Raw genomic sequence first — 17045 nt, 5'->3', positions numbered from 1 at the left:
GTGTGTGTGTCTGTGTGTGTGTGTAGTAGGTGAATGAATGAATGATGCCTCCCGACTGCCTTTATTTGTTTAATGAATGCATTCAGTTTAGTAAGAGATTTCTATTGCAGTAACAGCGTTATGCTTTGGCAGCCATGCATCTCATCAGATAGCTTGAAGTAAGAAACATGAACATGTTAGTCTATCTGATCTTTAGTTTGTGCATTACATTTAATTGATAAACCCACTCACCTTCATATCAGTAGAAACAGAACAAATATTCACACAGACAAAGCTTTGTGTTTCAAAATAAAAAAAAAAGGATTTAAAAAAAAAAAAAAAAGATGATTTCACAAGAATATTTGAAAGGTTCTGAAGAGAAACAGTCCCATATTAAAGCCCCTGCTGTACCTCCACCACTGTATACCTTTAGTTCACAGCAGACATTCTGACTTGTGTTACTACCAAACATTAGACATATGTCCTCAAACTGCCATAAAGTGTATTTTAATATTATTTCCTTTTACCCAAATTCAGTTTTGATAATCACTGTCAAACATTTATTAATTTCCAGACGTTATCACCCTCAAATGCCAAGTTTGGCCTGTTGTATGTTATTAAAAAATGTAGGGGGATTTCTTTGTCTTTGATATGTTGCTATGACTTTGATGCACTTTTGTGAAAACCACAAAAGTAGTATCCATTTACCCCATTATGAGTTATAATCTGGTGAAGTAAAGAGTGCATGATTGTATGCTGTATTGGCCGTTTTATCAAGTCCGTAAGTCCTCTGTTCAAAATACATATTGAGTTCAGGTGACTTTCAGCATTCTCTGCCACATTCATTAGACCTGTGTGGATGCAGCTGCTAGCTAACAAGCTAAGCTGCATTATCACACACACACATCACCCCGTGTTCACTACCCCCCCAACACATGGTGCTCTCCATGTAACATCAACACAATTTAGTCACAACATCGAACCTTCTAGTTGTCCGTACAGAAGTCCCTGAGGTAATATAACGTATTTATATGTAAAACAAAAAGGTTCCCTCTTTCAAAAATCTTGACATAATTTCACTTTTATTCTTCATCCAACTCATATTTAAACAAACGGCTCAAAAATACATTTTAAGTGCATTCCAAAGTATTTCTTGCGAACCAAAGGAAGGACCCTTTGTGAGCATCAGTAGTGTATCAGTCTGAAAGTCTTACATGTAGAATAGAGAGACTATTTCACGACTTTTTGACTCCCCGTAATGGAAGGACTGCGTGTTTGGCCCCCTAAGACTTACTGGCAGTGTGGCTCTGCTCCATGGTGTTGAAGAAGAGGCAGACCCCCGCAGTCAGCAGCAGGTGCATGGCCTCGTACAGTAATTTGGGTGAAAAGACGCTCCATATGAAGAGATGGTAGCGCAGAGTGGTCACCAGCACGATGTAGGCCGCAGCGGGCACAGACCTCAGCAGGGCCAGACAGTAGCAGCCATGGCCGACTGCAACCGGGCTCCTGCAGGGGAAGAGGAGTCATCAGAGAGGAGGCAAAGCAGGACACTCAGTGAATAACTTCCTCAAAACTTTACGTGAACCAAGGTCACTCTAATCTGCTTTACGTTTTTTTCTTATGATCGGTAAAGCTGCAGATTGTTTGACGATTCACAGCACATTTCCCCCTTACGCAAGTACCAGGGAGAAGAGTTCAATCCAATCATCATCTCTCAATAATACGGATTGCTGGCAAATTCAGATAGAGAAGTTAATGACTTAAAACCTGCATGATGGGATGGGGGGTGGGAGAAAGGAGATTAGGAGAGGATGATGTAAAACCAAACACGCGGAGATACAAAGACTGAAACACAGCGTTTAGCTAAGCACGGGGAGGTTGTGAGTTGAAACATGCAGCAGTCCCATCTGAGGGGGAGGAGCGGACAGAGACAAGAGGAGTAGGAGACATGGGAAGGAGTCCAGGTTGGAGGTGGAAATTCAATCGCAGGGCCAGTTATATCACACACACACACACACACACACACACACACACACACACACACACACACACACACACACAATAATGAGCTGAATACAATAATTCAATTCTGTGGCAGACAGGAAAAACAATCTAGTCTTAGGGAGGGGGGGAAATGAGTCGATATTAATCGAATAAACAATATTACTAACCCATAAAACTACATCTGTGTGCCAACAGTCTCTCTTCAAGCGCCCCTATTGTGCTTTTAGGGTATTTCCCTTTCCTGTAGTTTGTTATATAGGTTTTTATGCATGGTCTGCAAAGGCTAAAATCCCAAAGCTTCTCTCCCACACACTCTCTCCCCCCCCGACTGAAACGCCTCCATTGGACTCCTTTGTTTTCTTTCATAACATAGTGACATCACTGTGTAACACACGCACGTCTATTGGGTAGCGCTCCAAAACGTTGTACGTGAGGCTAAGGGGCGGGACATCTCTAAGCGGTTGACCAATCACAACAGAGCCGGCTAACCAATCAGAGCAGACCGGGCTCTGGTTTCAAACAGAGGGTGAAAAGAGGTGCTGCAGCACAGGCAGTATGAGAAACACAAAGAGCTTTTTGAACATTAAAGCAGGGAGACATGTCACAGTAGAGACAGAAAATACAAATATGAACCTGAAAATGAGAATAATATGTCCTCAAAGGAAAACCCACACTTTATATACTTAGCCCTGTACAGTATGTAGGTATATGAAGTAGTGGAAAGTAACAAATTACATTTTACTCAAGTGTGGTTATTACCAAATTCACCTATAAAAGACTTTCAAACTTGATACTTAAGAACTAATACCAGCATTGTCCATGAACAGCCTAAAGGGTAAGCTCTTAAACTAATGGTTAGTTCCACAGAGCGGCTGTTTTTAAAATGTAAGTTTATTTCTGTGTTCTACCTCAAAGAGCTACTTAAATATTGAATGTGCAACCTCTTATGATCTTATTCTCTCAGTGGAGAAAGTGGTGACACATTCTCTAATTCACAAGTTTGGAAAGGAATGAGTTGATAAAGACTCTTTAGCTTGAAGACATTTTTAGAAATAATTTCACAAAATGATCAAACTGTAGAAAGTTCTGTAGAGAACTGAATTGTTCTGCCGTCGGACATGGGCAAAAGAACACAGTGTTAGAAGAGCAAATTGAAGGATAAATGGTCCCTGGAAATCCTCCACGAAAAACACTGAAATAAGATTTTGATGAAAGGCTACAGGTGTACATTTTATTTCAGGAATGCATTTCCATTTTGAGCTCACAAAGAAGCAGGAAGCCTTGAAAATCACTGTCTGTCTCCAAGGTAATCTCAAAGAGTGTCTTGGAAATCAAGGCTAAAATAGAAACTGTATTTGTCGTTTGTGTTTACGTCAGAATATGCGACACTTTGAAGAAGGTTTTCCTGATGGTAATTAGGTAAAGTGGTGTTTACGGGTCTCCTCTGATCGGTCAGTTTTGAAGGTTTACAGTGCAGTAAAAACAATGAAGAAACATTCTCTTTGCCTTAAGTAGAGTTTGAGTGTGTGGAGGGAGCCCGTCGGAAAGCTATCGATCAAAGTCCACTCCCAGCACTCGCCTTGTGGTCGAGCTGCTGATGGCGCACAGTGAATTCTTAATGAGCTCCTGAGCACCAGACGGTCTTACAGTTTCATCTGTCACCACGTCTGTGGATCCGAGTGTCATCATTATTTGTTATTTAATCTTTAGATACTCAACTAGGAACATTTTCCTTGTTGTTGTACATCAAGAAATACATTTTGAAGATCTAAAGTTATGGATTACACTGCATATGTTGCTGAAACTGTTTCCAGGTCAGCTATATAACAAATGTAGGTGTGGTTGCATTGTTTTATCCGGGTTTCTTTTTCAATGGTGAAAGAATTTGTGCATATCTATATTCCTATCAGAGGTGGGAAGTAACTAAGTAGATTAACTCAAGTACTGTACTTAAGCACCATTTTGAGATACTTGTACTTTACTTTCTCCATTTTATACTACTTTCTACTTCTACTCCACTACAGTTCAGAGGTACATGGTGTACTTCTACTCCACTACTTTAGTTACTTTACAGATGTGGATGAATGATGTGAAATATAATCAAGTGTCAAATCAGACTTTAGTTCCACCTGGAGTAAATCCACAAGCTACCCTGCAGTATACAAAGTCATTCAAACTAGCTGCACCTTTACCAGCTTTGAGAACACTTTCATGATCAATCATTATAAAACATATCAGATATATTATTCTGAAATGGACCAATCTGCATAATGAGTACTTTTATTTTTGGTACTTTAAGTACATTTTGATGCTGATACTTTAGTACTAGTGCATGACTTTTACTTGTAATAGAGTATTCCTACACTTTGGTACTTGGTACAAGATCTGAGTACTTCTCCCTCCTCTGATTCCTATGCATGTGTGTATAGGACTGTGTGAATTCAACAGAGTGATACACTGAATCAATTAGATCAATGCAGAAGCATTACATGAAAGAACACCAAATAAGCCAAACTAATTTGAATGTTTTTATGAGGATTGCTTATTTTTTTTCTTCATTGTAAATTGAATAAATTAAGTTTGTGGACTTTGATCAGACAAATCATTTGAAGATGTCACTTGGAACAAATAGACATTTGTTTTTTCCGATGTAACATTTGTCCTCCCTCCTATCTGAACTCTGTGGTGGTGTTGTTTACTGTAAAGTGATTTCTTTGCTACTGTATATGAGGTGCTGTCATGCTTCTCTGAGGAGGTTTTCTTCTTCTAGTAGAAAATAAAGGCCATACCTTTCTGGAGCTCCCTGAGGAGTAGCTTTAATCTCAGCTGTGCTTTTCATTTGTAACCCCTCTACTGTGGGTCTACAGGAGAGATGATGGAGGTCTTGGGAGCATGGCAACTGATTTTCTTTTTGACAATGTTTTGTCATGGATCAAACTGTTGGTCACCGGGAATGCTCTACCTCATTGTAGTACTAAATGAAAGGTCCACATCAACTCTAACGTCCAAGTGCTGGATAGACGAATCAAATCAAAGCTAAAATCTCTAGGCTCTGCTGCGAGCGCCACAAAAACGTTCAGATGGGTAGAACTTTGTAATCAGGCACTGGAAGAGCTACTGAAATGTTAAACACATCATATTAAAATGTGGCATCAAAGATTATTAAGAATACAGATCATGCATGGGTATACAGCCTCTGCAGTCTCATTTCTGGAGACCTTTCTTGGAACAAAATTAAGAAATGTTTTGCATAAAGTAGTGACTTTTTAATCACCAGTTTCTGTCATTTACCCAACAGAGGAAGTTAAACTCTTTTTACATTAAATTCAGCATTTAACTGTTGGCTCCACCAGCAGGGCAGCTGTTGCCCGGACACAGATCTCATCACTCAGCTGTGTGCCGCGGCGTCATGCTGAGGGCGAGCTGTAGTTGTTGGATGTTTCTCACACGTACAGCACCCCAGATAATGGCCTCTCTCCAGTTAAGGTCTTATGCAGGTTAAGCTGTTTACACGCATCTTTGATACCCTGTGAGCAAGATTCCTTTAACAGGATATCTCAACGCACCAGCTCCGCCCCACAGAGAGGGTTCGCTTCAAAAATAGGTTTTTAAAATAGAAACAACCAACACTCAGAAATAACTGGAACAGTGATGTTGTGTTGGTGCAGATGGTGGAAACCAAAGTAAAAAGAGTGGAAAGTGGTGAACAGTGGTTCATAAAATGCCCCGCCCCTTAGCCTATCACGTACAATGTGTTGGAGTGCTAGCCAATAAAAACACGTGTTACATGGTGATGTCATTATGAAACAGAAGTAAACAAAGGAGTCCAATGGAGGTGTTTCAGGCATTGGGAGGAACGGGTGGGAGAGAACTTTGGGATTTTAGCCTTTGCAGACCATTTACATGCACAATAATCTATATAACACACTACAGGAAAGGGAACACCCCATAAAGCATAATAGAGCCCCTTTAAAAACGATAGTATTTATGACACTAAAGTGTTAATTGTTACAATAATGTTTTCACAAATCTGAAGGAGCGATTGGCAGTAGTTGAAAGTTTAAATCATTTCTAACTTGTAGCTAACTATTTAAACGTAATCCTACAGCTGACTGGTTGATAGGCAGCTATCTGGTTATTGTAAATTGCTAATATAAGCAGAATTACAATTTACGCTGTTATTTGGCTGCCAGCCTCCTTCTCACAGGGACGTAGCTAAGCAGTAAAGACATCCCTCGTGGCCCTAACCACAATTTCCACAAATATAAACAAAGGTCCCAACAATCCTGGAGTTAAATAAGCTTTCTATAGTTAAACTATTGTAAGTGCTACTGGATTAAGCAATCATTTTTAAAGTTCTACAAACAAAGGTGAGATTTTCTTTTTGGGCCAAGATGCAGTATAGGAACAGGTTGGTTCCTATACTGCATCTGCGTCGGAAAATGTGTAGACTGCTTTTCTGTCTGGATATCAATGGGGAGCTCGGTTTCACCATTTGAGCCAGGATAGCCAACATTCATGATTATGTTGAAAGGTTCATAGTGATTATAATCAAATCAATATAAATGAAAGTTGTTTTGTGTTGAGTTAATGAGTAAGTCATAACTGAGCCTCACCTGTCTCTCTGTGAGCTGAGGAAGCAGACCAGGTGGCACGCCCAGAGCAGGGGCCCCGCATAAGTGCTGAGGGCCGTTAAGAAGATGGCCGGTGCTTCTACGTAACTTTCCAGTCCAACGAAGCCCACTGAAATGTCAACGGTGGCGATGTTGTTCGAATTGCCCTGCAGGAGAAAAGAGAGGTCTAATTTTAGCATCTGTATATGGAGAGAAAAAGGAGCACACAATGATCTGTGGGTGAAGCTTTGTAAGCATTTTAGCACTCTGAAGAAGCAGCCCTTTGTCATCATTACGCTCAGCGGCTGGCCTCTTCCCAGCGGCCCAGTTTGTCTTTCCAGTCTCTGACCGGAGCCGACTCTGCTCTCTGGAGCCGGCTCAGGTTACTGTGGAGGTGGGCACACACGCTTTGGTTTTTAAAGACCCAACAATTTCTGGCGTATTTAACTTTCTCAACAATTTCCAGTATCCCTTGAACGAGCCAAATATGCCTGAAGTAAACTGAATATCCAACTTTTCTAACCGTGTGTTATTTATTACAGTTCAGGAGTTTCATCGGAAGCTTTAGAAATTGCTGCAGGATTTATAGCCACAATATAAAGGGTATTTGGTTGTGCTAATGTCAGTTATATTTAGATCAGGAAAATATGCCTTTGCTCAAATGTAATAACATTTAGGAGATAAAGAAACATTTCATAACCTTGAATAATTAAGAATTGTTATTATGAGCTTGTTTTATCTGAGGCTCAACCAGCATCTAAGAGATTCATTTTAATCAAATATATAAAGTGGTAGTAGTCAGTATTTGGCTACTGCAGATCATAAAGTTAGCATTTTTTTCCTTCAATTTCACAGGACAGACTCTTTTAATAGAGTAAAAAATAATGACTGAACCTAGTTATCCCTGGAAATTATTTTCAGCCTTTTATCAATGGACAGACAGACAAAGTATTTCATTTTTACATTTGATCTGACTTTAGTTGGAGCATTCAGGTTGATTTACATTTTTCATTGATTAGGTCCATTGGTTCTCTGCTATTTTGTATCGCTAGCATTGATAATGCTTATTTTAATGTTTAAATTATATATATTTCATGTATATGTATTCACTGAATAGGCAACTGTGTGAACTATGTTAAATGCACAGCCTTGATCTGATTTATAAACACTAATAAGGGTAAATATCTAAAAGTCTAAAGTTGATTTTTTTTCTCCATATTATGTATATCCATACATTTTCCTTCAATTTTGACTCGTTAATGAATGTTTGGTGACAGTGTAGGGTCCATGGTGCATCAGTGTGTTGGCTATTAAATGCACTTTTTTTACCTTTGTGCCACTGAGCAACTTTAAAGGAATGAACGATGACCCGCCTCCAACTCTATGGGGGCATTCTTATGAGCCAACATGTGACTTGAAACATGTTGAATCCCATGTTTTCTGACTTAAACAGTCAAACAAAGAACGACTAAGTTTTCTTATTTTAACGTTTGTGGGTTGGTATAGGCACTCAAGGTACCTCAAATATATTCACACAAGCACTAAAACAGAGAGTTTTTCATATTATGTACCCCTTAATAATGTACTGGTATTACTGTATTCAGTGTATTTTCCTTATCTTTGAATGCTATTTTCTGCTAATACATACTGTCCTTACAGAGTGGTCCCTAATCAATCTCTGAAAGTCCTCTGATTGGATGATTGAGGCTTGTTGAGATGCTTCTTTGATATAAGATGAAATTCGTTAAGTAGAGAAATATTTTCAGTATTAAGGGAGAGAGTGTGTGAATTCAGGTTATTGAAATCAAACACGTTCTGTTCAGACAGATCCGTCAACCTGAGCCGCAGAGCAGCAGCTGTGAAAAACACTGTCATGGTTGAGAAAATTCAAATTGGTTCATTTACAGTATATCATTTTGACAGTGTTTTATACTTAGCAAATTCAATTTCCATGTGCGTAACAGGTGGTAATTACATCTAAAATCCACTGCGTGCAGGGATATTTACAGGGAGAAAAAACTGGGAATCAGTGGAGATCAAGGACGTCTTTCTTGTTCATTTGGAAAGCAGTGATGATCCATGAGCAGCAACACTTCAAATAGTTCTTTATTTTCCTTCTGTGCACAACACTTTGATCACACAGGAAGATATCTTAACAGCTGGTTTCATTTTCTACAAACAGTGAATATCAGAGAGCAGGTTGGGCTGCATATGGACATTTTCTACCAGCTTTCTTGCTAACATCCTGCTTTGATCGTTAATATATACAAATATGACACTGGTGGAAAAGCAGTACTGCCTGAAAAGTTGTATTATTGAGATTCAGACTGAAGTGATTATTTAAAAGTCATGTTCATTAACCTTAAAAATGACTTGCCAGAAATGTCCTCATTGATTTGAATTTGGAATCTGGAAGATCAGGTTTGATTTGGAGCTTTAAAGACATCTTTGTGATGATTCATATTTGATACAGACGGTTGCTCAGTTGTTTCTGATTTCATAACCACGATGCGACTTGTGCTTACTCATGTGGCAACACAAAGTCATTGGTGAAGGATAAACACCTCCTTTCTGCTTTACTGACCATCTGGTTTTGGGACGGGGACGTATTCACGGACAATCCACAGCCAGATCTGACGCATCCACTACTTGATTTGATCACGACAGCTCAATGCAGACGGGCAAAACTTCTACGGTGAGACCGTTCAACTTTGTTTGGTGTCTACATCTGAGGCTACTTGGAATATTTCCCAAAGTCTTGTTGTGCTTTTTTGTTTTTGGCTGCCAGACAAGGCTCTCTGCCAATATTTAATAAAACACAGCAGCAAAAGCAACTAAAGCCGTTTTCAGACAAGGGAACTTTTTCAGAGTTCTAAAAATAGTTAATAGTTGAAAAACAGGAGTGAAAAGAGTGATGCAGTGATGACGTATTTACAAAGGGGCTGACCTGGAAGTTAACATCGCCAGGGTTCCCTCAATGATAAGTAATGGGATTCTTCCATTGGATTTTGGATTATTGCAGAAAATAAGATCTGTCGAAAACACATGTTTATGATACCTACGTGTTTTCTTCAGCTTGATTATTTTTCTCATGTTAACACCAATTTTATGCTTTTTGAAGCGTGAATGCATCCGCCAGAAGTAAAAAGCTAACATTAGGCTATAAACAAACGAAATGGCGGTCGCATGACTTTACATCAACAATTCTTCAATAAAAGGTAGATAATGTTGGGTTGGGCATGATGGGGTTTATCAGCGTCATTTAGACACTTCTTAGGCATGGCCGTTGAAGACACAGAGAACCTCTTGACATTCACCAGTGGGGTATTTACTGACTTTTGTGGTCACAGAACATTTTTTAAATTTTTGTTTACCAAAGACCATATTTCAGGCATCTAACTTAAAACACATTAAAAACTGTTGATTTCGAGACAAGAAGTGGTGAAATGCTAACTCAAATTTGGATTTAGGATTTATTCCTGCACCACTCTTTGCAGCAATCAGGGCCGGCCCTTGGCATAGGCAGTATAGGCGAATGCTAAGGGCGCATCAATCAATGGGGGGCGCCGAACATTTTAAAAAAAAGTTAGAAATGTAAAAACAATTTTTTTTAATTTCATAACAACACAATTTCCCGATTTTGGATCAACAAAGTGCACCTTATTATGTTATACTAACAGAACTACGCCTATATTGCGTACAGCGCCCATAAACTATGGCGCACCCCCCCCCCAAAAATCAAGTTGAACCGCCCCAGTAAAAACCAGAGGTTTATGTGAAATAGTTCTTTTTTTGAAATAATGGTTTTAGTGTGCAATTATAGGTTTTAATAGATTTTCATCTATTCTCTTATAGTATAAAATACTATATGACAGTCAAAACAAGTTGTTATTAATAAACAAGAATACAGTTTGAAAGGGGAGTGATCTGTAAGATATCCATAAATAAAAAGAAAATCTGCTTACAGTTCTGTTTCATATGGGTGTTGAGAGATGTATCCATAGATCTCTTGATTTTGCTCTCAAAGTGCACCAGATTGATGCTTTTAACTTCAATATAAAAAAATCTTAAACTTAAATCAAGTTCAAATGGATAGGATACTAAATACATTTGCACACATCTTGTGTCCATATCTTTCTGTTTTGGTGGTCATGCCACAATCGTGCATGCATGCGCGAGTCATGGTGAGTGTCTGCATTTTTTTGGGGGGGGGTGCCCTTGCCTAGGGCAGCAAATTGGTCAGGGCCGGCCCTGGCAGCAATGAAAACCACCTTATATATAAAAAAAAAGATATTAGCATTGTTAACAAAAGAAAACACAAACAAGTACAAACGTAAAAAAGGAACAACAGCGATGTTTGAAAAGTTCCGTTTTCATGAGCTAACAACCAGTGAGCTTTAGAACGAGCGAGAGGTGCTGCTCAGCTAGCTAAACCAGTTAGCGGAAATCCCACCAACCGAGTAGGACAGCTGATTCAAACTGAAATAAACCAAAGCTTACTGATAATGACTGAGCTTGTTTTGGTTTGAATGATTGTAGCAGAGTTGTTTATTCTTTGCAGTTTTAGTAAAAAAGCTATTCCTCCCTTGACACCTTATGTTTGACTCTTCTAATTTCCTACTGCGTTGATAAATTAGGAACAGGAGCTCAGTGATCAGTTCTAATTGCTGTGTTATTATTCAACATAATTTGATTGTTCTACATGACACCAGTTTTTCTTTGGGAGCTGCACATTTTAATCACATGTGGCAGCTTTACAGATCCATTATGGTTACAGCTCCGTTATTACTCAAAGGTCTGTAATTACATGCCTGGGCGCCGGGCTGAAAATTGTCTGGTGGCATTCTACTCCCGAGCCCATCACAGTATTAATTACCCAAGAGGTGATGAGTGTTATTAAAATGTTAGCAATTTGGAAGGTCATTGTTGACAGAAATACAGATCTGATAACCAAATATTGGTGAGGTTAAAAAGACAGGTACCATATCTGCCTTTAAGGAAATCATTGCTCATGTTACGTTTTCACACGAAACAATTAGTCCAGCTGGCTGTCATCCCAGTGCTGCGTGAAAGTAATATAATTTACACAGAAGCACTTTCACTGCCCCGAACTGCACCTAATGCTGTTTCCAACACTTTATCAGTCGCGATAGCTTCTCTAAATGTTGCTACACTCTGTGTCAGAGAGCTAAATTAGATGTCTCTTACAATCAGACTAAAAAAAACCTACTTACTGATTTGTTGTCCCCTGAACTCTCTTTTGTAAATACAGGTCATTTGGGCTCTGATTAACATCTTCACATTTCTGCACTTATGAAGTCAGCACAAATAGGTATCACACTTTGTGAAGTGGTTGTAGTTTGTACACTGTTAATGGTTGGGTGATTGATTTTTAAGGGGAACAGTAGTTTTAAGATTTACTGCAGCGAACATTTTACTGGTCTGGACTTTGCTGGCTATTTCCACTTAGATGTTTAGTTTGAGGGGGATTATGCGCTCATTTTGCTAAATATTGCGACATCACATGTATGCAGAACCAATGCACCATCTCTCGATAACTAAACTAAAATATTATATATTAAATTAAATATAATTTTTTGGGCACATGCTAAACCCCTCCAGCGTAGATAGGTCAGTAGTATCTTTTTTGTAATCCAGCTGATTAACAGACAAACAAACGGACAAACCAAGCCAAAAACATTACCTCCATGATAAAGGTAATGAGAGCAAAGATATACCAAAACAAGCGATAAAGTAAAGTGGGTAATGTGTGTGTGTTGGCGGGGGTAGTTTCTCACCCACTATTAGAAAGTATACAGTATACTGTAAATAAGTAATTTGTGGGGAAATACTGCTTTTGATAAAAATAAAATAAGATTTTGACGCAGTTATCCCGATTTATATACATATGGAGTTTGTTTGACTTGATACACCGCCCACAAACAGGCGGTTAAGCTCTGCTATCACTGACATCATTAAGGTTGCTCACCTGAAAGTAAAAGAAGGCCTGTCCAAACCAGTAGTGCATGATGGTAGTTTGTGCCGCGTCGTAGTGGAGTTTCTTCCAGATGAACTGGGCCATGAGCGTCTGGATCAACAGGCAGCAGCAGAGGACCGGCAGGTTGTGAGCACGAAACAACAGCGTCACCAACAAGACCAGGCCACTGTAAATCTCCCATAATCCCCTGCTCTTCAACCTGGCATCTGATGTGATGATCTGGGACCGCAGCAGGTCTTTGGTGCCCGTGAAGAGGATTCCCAAGATGAAGACGTACACAAAGCGCGCCTCCATTGTTCCCCTAAAAGAGAAGGATCACACACTGTGTCACTTTTTGCATTTAAACCGCTATTGATTTTTTTCTCTACAAAACTTCAAGTTCAATATTCAAGTAATTGTGCTAAGTGACTCTAGGAGAGGGACTCTGGCAGCCTTGCTGTACCTGCCCATGCATTTAGCAATTAAAAGCAGACAGATTTAGTTTTTGGGAAATGAGGAAAATAATTGAATTCAGACTTTATATACTGGAGGATAACAGGAAAATATGCTTCTTATCAAATTAAAGGTGAAAACTAAAAAGATGAAAAACAACAGAAGAGAACAAAATGAGGCTAATTAACACAAACAAAACAGCAATCTTAATACATCAAATGCACTAAAGCATAAAGCCTTCAAAAGCATTGAAAACAAGACCGCAGGTCTGCATAAATTGTCTCTGATGCTGATATTGAAGAAAACGTTGATTAATGAGCAAATATGACAGCATCAGTTAGGAAATAATGCTGTAAAAGCTCAAAACAATGCTTGTCATTTCTTATCTTTAATGATTAGAGACAGTTTTGGACAATACACACTCAATTTCTCTATAGTCTAACAAACACTATCTCTGGTTCCTGCATATTCAGACTCTTTGTTATTATAGCATTTCAAAGTTCACTCCTTTAATTAATTTAATATCCTTGTCTCTTGCTGAACAAGTTATATTTCTGTAACTCATAACCCATCTTTCATTCAGTATGCAACGTGTCGATGTAACATTCATAATTAAAGGTATGAGACTGGAAGACAGAGTGAATGGCCCGAGGAAAACAGACTCTCCCACACATCACTCTGTCTGTTGTACGTTCGCCATCGTTATGATTGAGAAACGTGCTTTCATACATTTCTAGTGCATTTAAGGTCATATTGCTTTTTTACAACTGTTCCTGAGCAAAGTTCTCTTTTTTTGTATCACAAGTTGTAAATAGAAAGGACAACAGCCAAGACTACTCCTTAATACCACAACCTGTTTAAACCAGCTGATTTGTGATGCTTAAAACTTTGTAATTGTATTATTTCTTCTGTAATAAACCTCTGTGAAAAGGCATAATCTGTCATATTATATCCACCATGACAAGGTTGCGGCAACAGTACGTCTGCTTTCCTTTCTAGATATTATACACTCCCAAGGATAAAGGTTACTGTCCCTTTAATTTAGCGTTAGACAACACAAGAGTTACTGTTTACAGGAGTTGTGAATATTACAAACTTCTTTCAATTATAGGTACAATTCTGACACAAATCAGACATTAAACAATTTTTATCGGTAAAAACGTCTCTCCGCTGGCGTTGCCACTGTGTTTCTATGGAGGAAGCTACCTTCGGCATCGCACATCGCCCAACATGTTTGCCAAGCTCTGCCCTTAAAGTTTAAGTTATTTCATTTTTGACCACGTTTACTGCTTACCTTTTGACGCCGACCAATCAGATGTGAATGAGATTTAGGCCCAATTCCAAACAGACCCCTACCCACAGAGGGTCCACTAATTAAGTGCTGTTCCAAACCAATCAGTGGGGACTGGGAGTGGGTTATGGAGCCCTCCAATGGCGACTCTGCATCGGTCCTGACTAACCACCATCTCACCAGTTGCAACGTGTTTGTGTCCGTCATGGAAACATTTGCTAATAAACTGCGCAAAGTTAAAGAAGTGTAATATTGTCATGTTGATGTTAACTTGAAAGCTACATTAAATTGTATTTATTATAACTTATTTTCACGTGATATACAGTATATCCGTGTCTAGTCTAAACGGTACTTCATATTTATAGGGACTGCTGTAAAGCCAACCAGGTAATAAACATCAGATCTGGAAACAAAAAGAAACTTACAAAAAAAGAAATGTCACTAAAGTTTTTGGGGGTTTTATTATCATTATTATTTAATATTTGTTGTCTGAGAGATGATGATTTGAAACCATTGTTAGGAAAAGTTCAAACTGTGATCCTGTTCCTGCTGGAGAGAGGGGAGTTTGTCCCAAAACGTGCCACTGTATTTACAACCTTCACCTTAAAGAAGAAGCCTCATTCAGCGGAGAGTGAGACTACAAGTTCACTGCTTCACGGAGTAGGAGTGTGTGGGGGTCGGTTTGGAATTTGGCCTTCTTTTTTTTTTTTACAGTTGGCTTTTCCCACTTCAGTTAAACTTGAAAATGATTGTCTTTCTGATATCAGAAAACTGTGTTCGTTTTCTTAGCTCTGGTTAGTTACATGCACAATTGTTTCTCTATGACTCAACCTCTTTTGCCCCACACATTTAACATGACACGTTTAGGAAACAGGACGTTCTATTTTAATAGTTTGACGGATGATCAGTAAGCTACATAAGCTTTAAATTCACGTCAGCGAGATTGACTGCAGACTTAACGATGGCTAAGGCCCATAATGACTGCCCTGTAAATCTGAGTCTAAAAGCTGAAGCTACTACAAGGTTAAACAAGGCTCTTCTTCTAAAAGGCTTACTCGACAAAAAATCATTTTCAAACCATCAATAATTGATATGCTCAAAAAGGTCCCAAATTGAAGCTTTAAAGGAAAAGTGCTTTCGATTATGTGGGCAATTATATTTAGTTTAATTTACATTTCAGGCATTCAGCTTTTTCTTTAATTCACAGCAACTTCAATAAAAATACTTTTTCATCCTTAAAGGTGGGGTGTGTAATTTTGGAGAAACCAGCTCGAGTGCGCTAGAATTTGAAAATACACAACCGGAAAAAATCTGCCACTTCCTTCAGACTTCCTCACAGAGCCCCTCCTCCAACACACACGAACGCGCACATGACCAATGAGGGCACGAGATAAGTTTGTGCACAGATGGAAGGCTGACAGGCAGGTAGGCCATCCAGTTATTTTAGCCGGGCCGGCTAAAATTATTGGTGGTGCTTTTTACAGTACTACGGCTTCCACAGATGATTTTTTTTATGTATTTATTGTCAAAGTATTTAATATATTCATTTCTATCAGGATGCATTCCATTGAATATAACAAAAAGTGTTTCTGAAATAAATGATATACCCCACCTTTAATATCTGCATTTTAATTAACTTACATTCATTAATATACAGTATGTCCAAAATGGAGGAATAATTGAATTAGGCTTTAAGAAACAGAAAACAGAAAATAAAAGAGTGGTAGGAGCTACAGTGATAAGTGGTTTTATTCCATTTCAGTACAAATGAAGGAGGAAAGAGAGCATTAAGAGCTAATGAAGTTTGGGAAATCAATGCTTCTTTAAAGGAATTACAGCCTGAGGAAACTGAGACTTTTAATTATATTCTTAGCAAACATGAAGAGATTAACCCAGTCATTAAGAATACACCATTTTATATTACTTGTACCTATTGATCCCAGTACCCCTCATCATTATTTAACGTAGCTTCTGGTCATATTTCCAAACTACAAGGGCTCAAAAGCTTTTAGAAAATCTTTTCCTTCACAATCATGACATTGCAAACACCCTTCTTCTCAAGAGAGCGCTGACACGAGGTGAAGGGACGCTGCAGCAGAATGAAGTCAAAGCTGAAAAGTACGACAGGATAATAGCTGATCCTGAAGGAGTTGAGCAAGTATTGGACATGTATTATTAATCAGTGTGTTTCGTGGAAACCTGTTCCAGCGTAGGAAAAGAGCAGAGTAATATGCTCCATACAGCACTATTTTTTATTATTCACAACTCCCCGAACAATGTGGCAGGGATTGTATTCATCATTATTTTATGCACAGGAAAAGGGGAAAATCCTGGCCTGGATTTGATTTTATGCGAGGACAGTGATGGATTTCAGCTGCCGGGCTTAGTCGTTAACTTCTGTAGGAAAAAACGTCTTTATGTTTGTGTTTACAGAAAGTACCATGCCTTTTCTTAAAGAGGACATTTCACATCTGATTTGTATTTAGTGTCTCTATTGTGATATGTTGAAATGCTTTAATGTTCAAAAAGTGCTTTATTTGTCTCATACTGCCTGCGCTTCAGGTTGGATGGCCGGCTCTGTTGTGATTGGTCAACTGCTTAGAAATGTCCCGCCCCTTAGCCTCACGTACAGTGTGTTGGTGCGCTAGCCAATAGAAGTGCGGGTTTTACGCAGTGATGTCACTAAGTTACGGAAGTTAACAATGGAGTCAGGGGGGGTCGACCCCCC

The 17045-nt window shown here is 38.9% G+C and overlaps 1 protein-coding gene across 1 annotated transcript in view; it reads right to left on the bottom strand.

Moving 5' to 3' along the window:
• Window positions 1-441: 441 nt before the first annotated feature.
• Window positions 442-17045, bottom strand: part of pigg (phosphatidylinositol glycan anchor biosynthesis class G (EMM blood group)) — a 30566-nt gene continuing 13962 nt past the window's right edge. The window contains exons 3-5 of the mRNA XM_010767501.1: window positions 12586-12895; window positions 6600-6763; window positions 442-1485 (exon numbers count right to left, since the gene is read on the bottom strand). Coding sequence (XP_010765803.1) covers window positions 1263-1485; window positions 6600-6763; window positions 12586-12888 — 690 coding nt within the window. The 5' untranslated portion in view covers window positions 12889-12895 and the 3' untranslated portion in view covers window positions 442-1262. The remainder of the gene's footprint in view (window positions 1486-6599; window positions 6764-12585; window positions 12896-17045) is intronic.

The sequence above is a fragment of the Notothenia coriiceps genome, unplaced genomic scaffold, assembly GCF_000735185.1.
Source record: "Notothenia coriiceps isolate Sejong01 unplaced genomic scaffold, NC01 NC01_scaffold00004483, whole genome shotgun sequence".
In the NCBI taxonomy this organism is placed as follows: Eukaryota; Metazoa; Chordata; class Actinopteri; order Perciformes; family Nototheniidae; genus Notothenia; species Notothenia coriiceps.
This window is presented reverse-complemented; position numbering and strand designations above follow the sequence as displayed.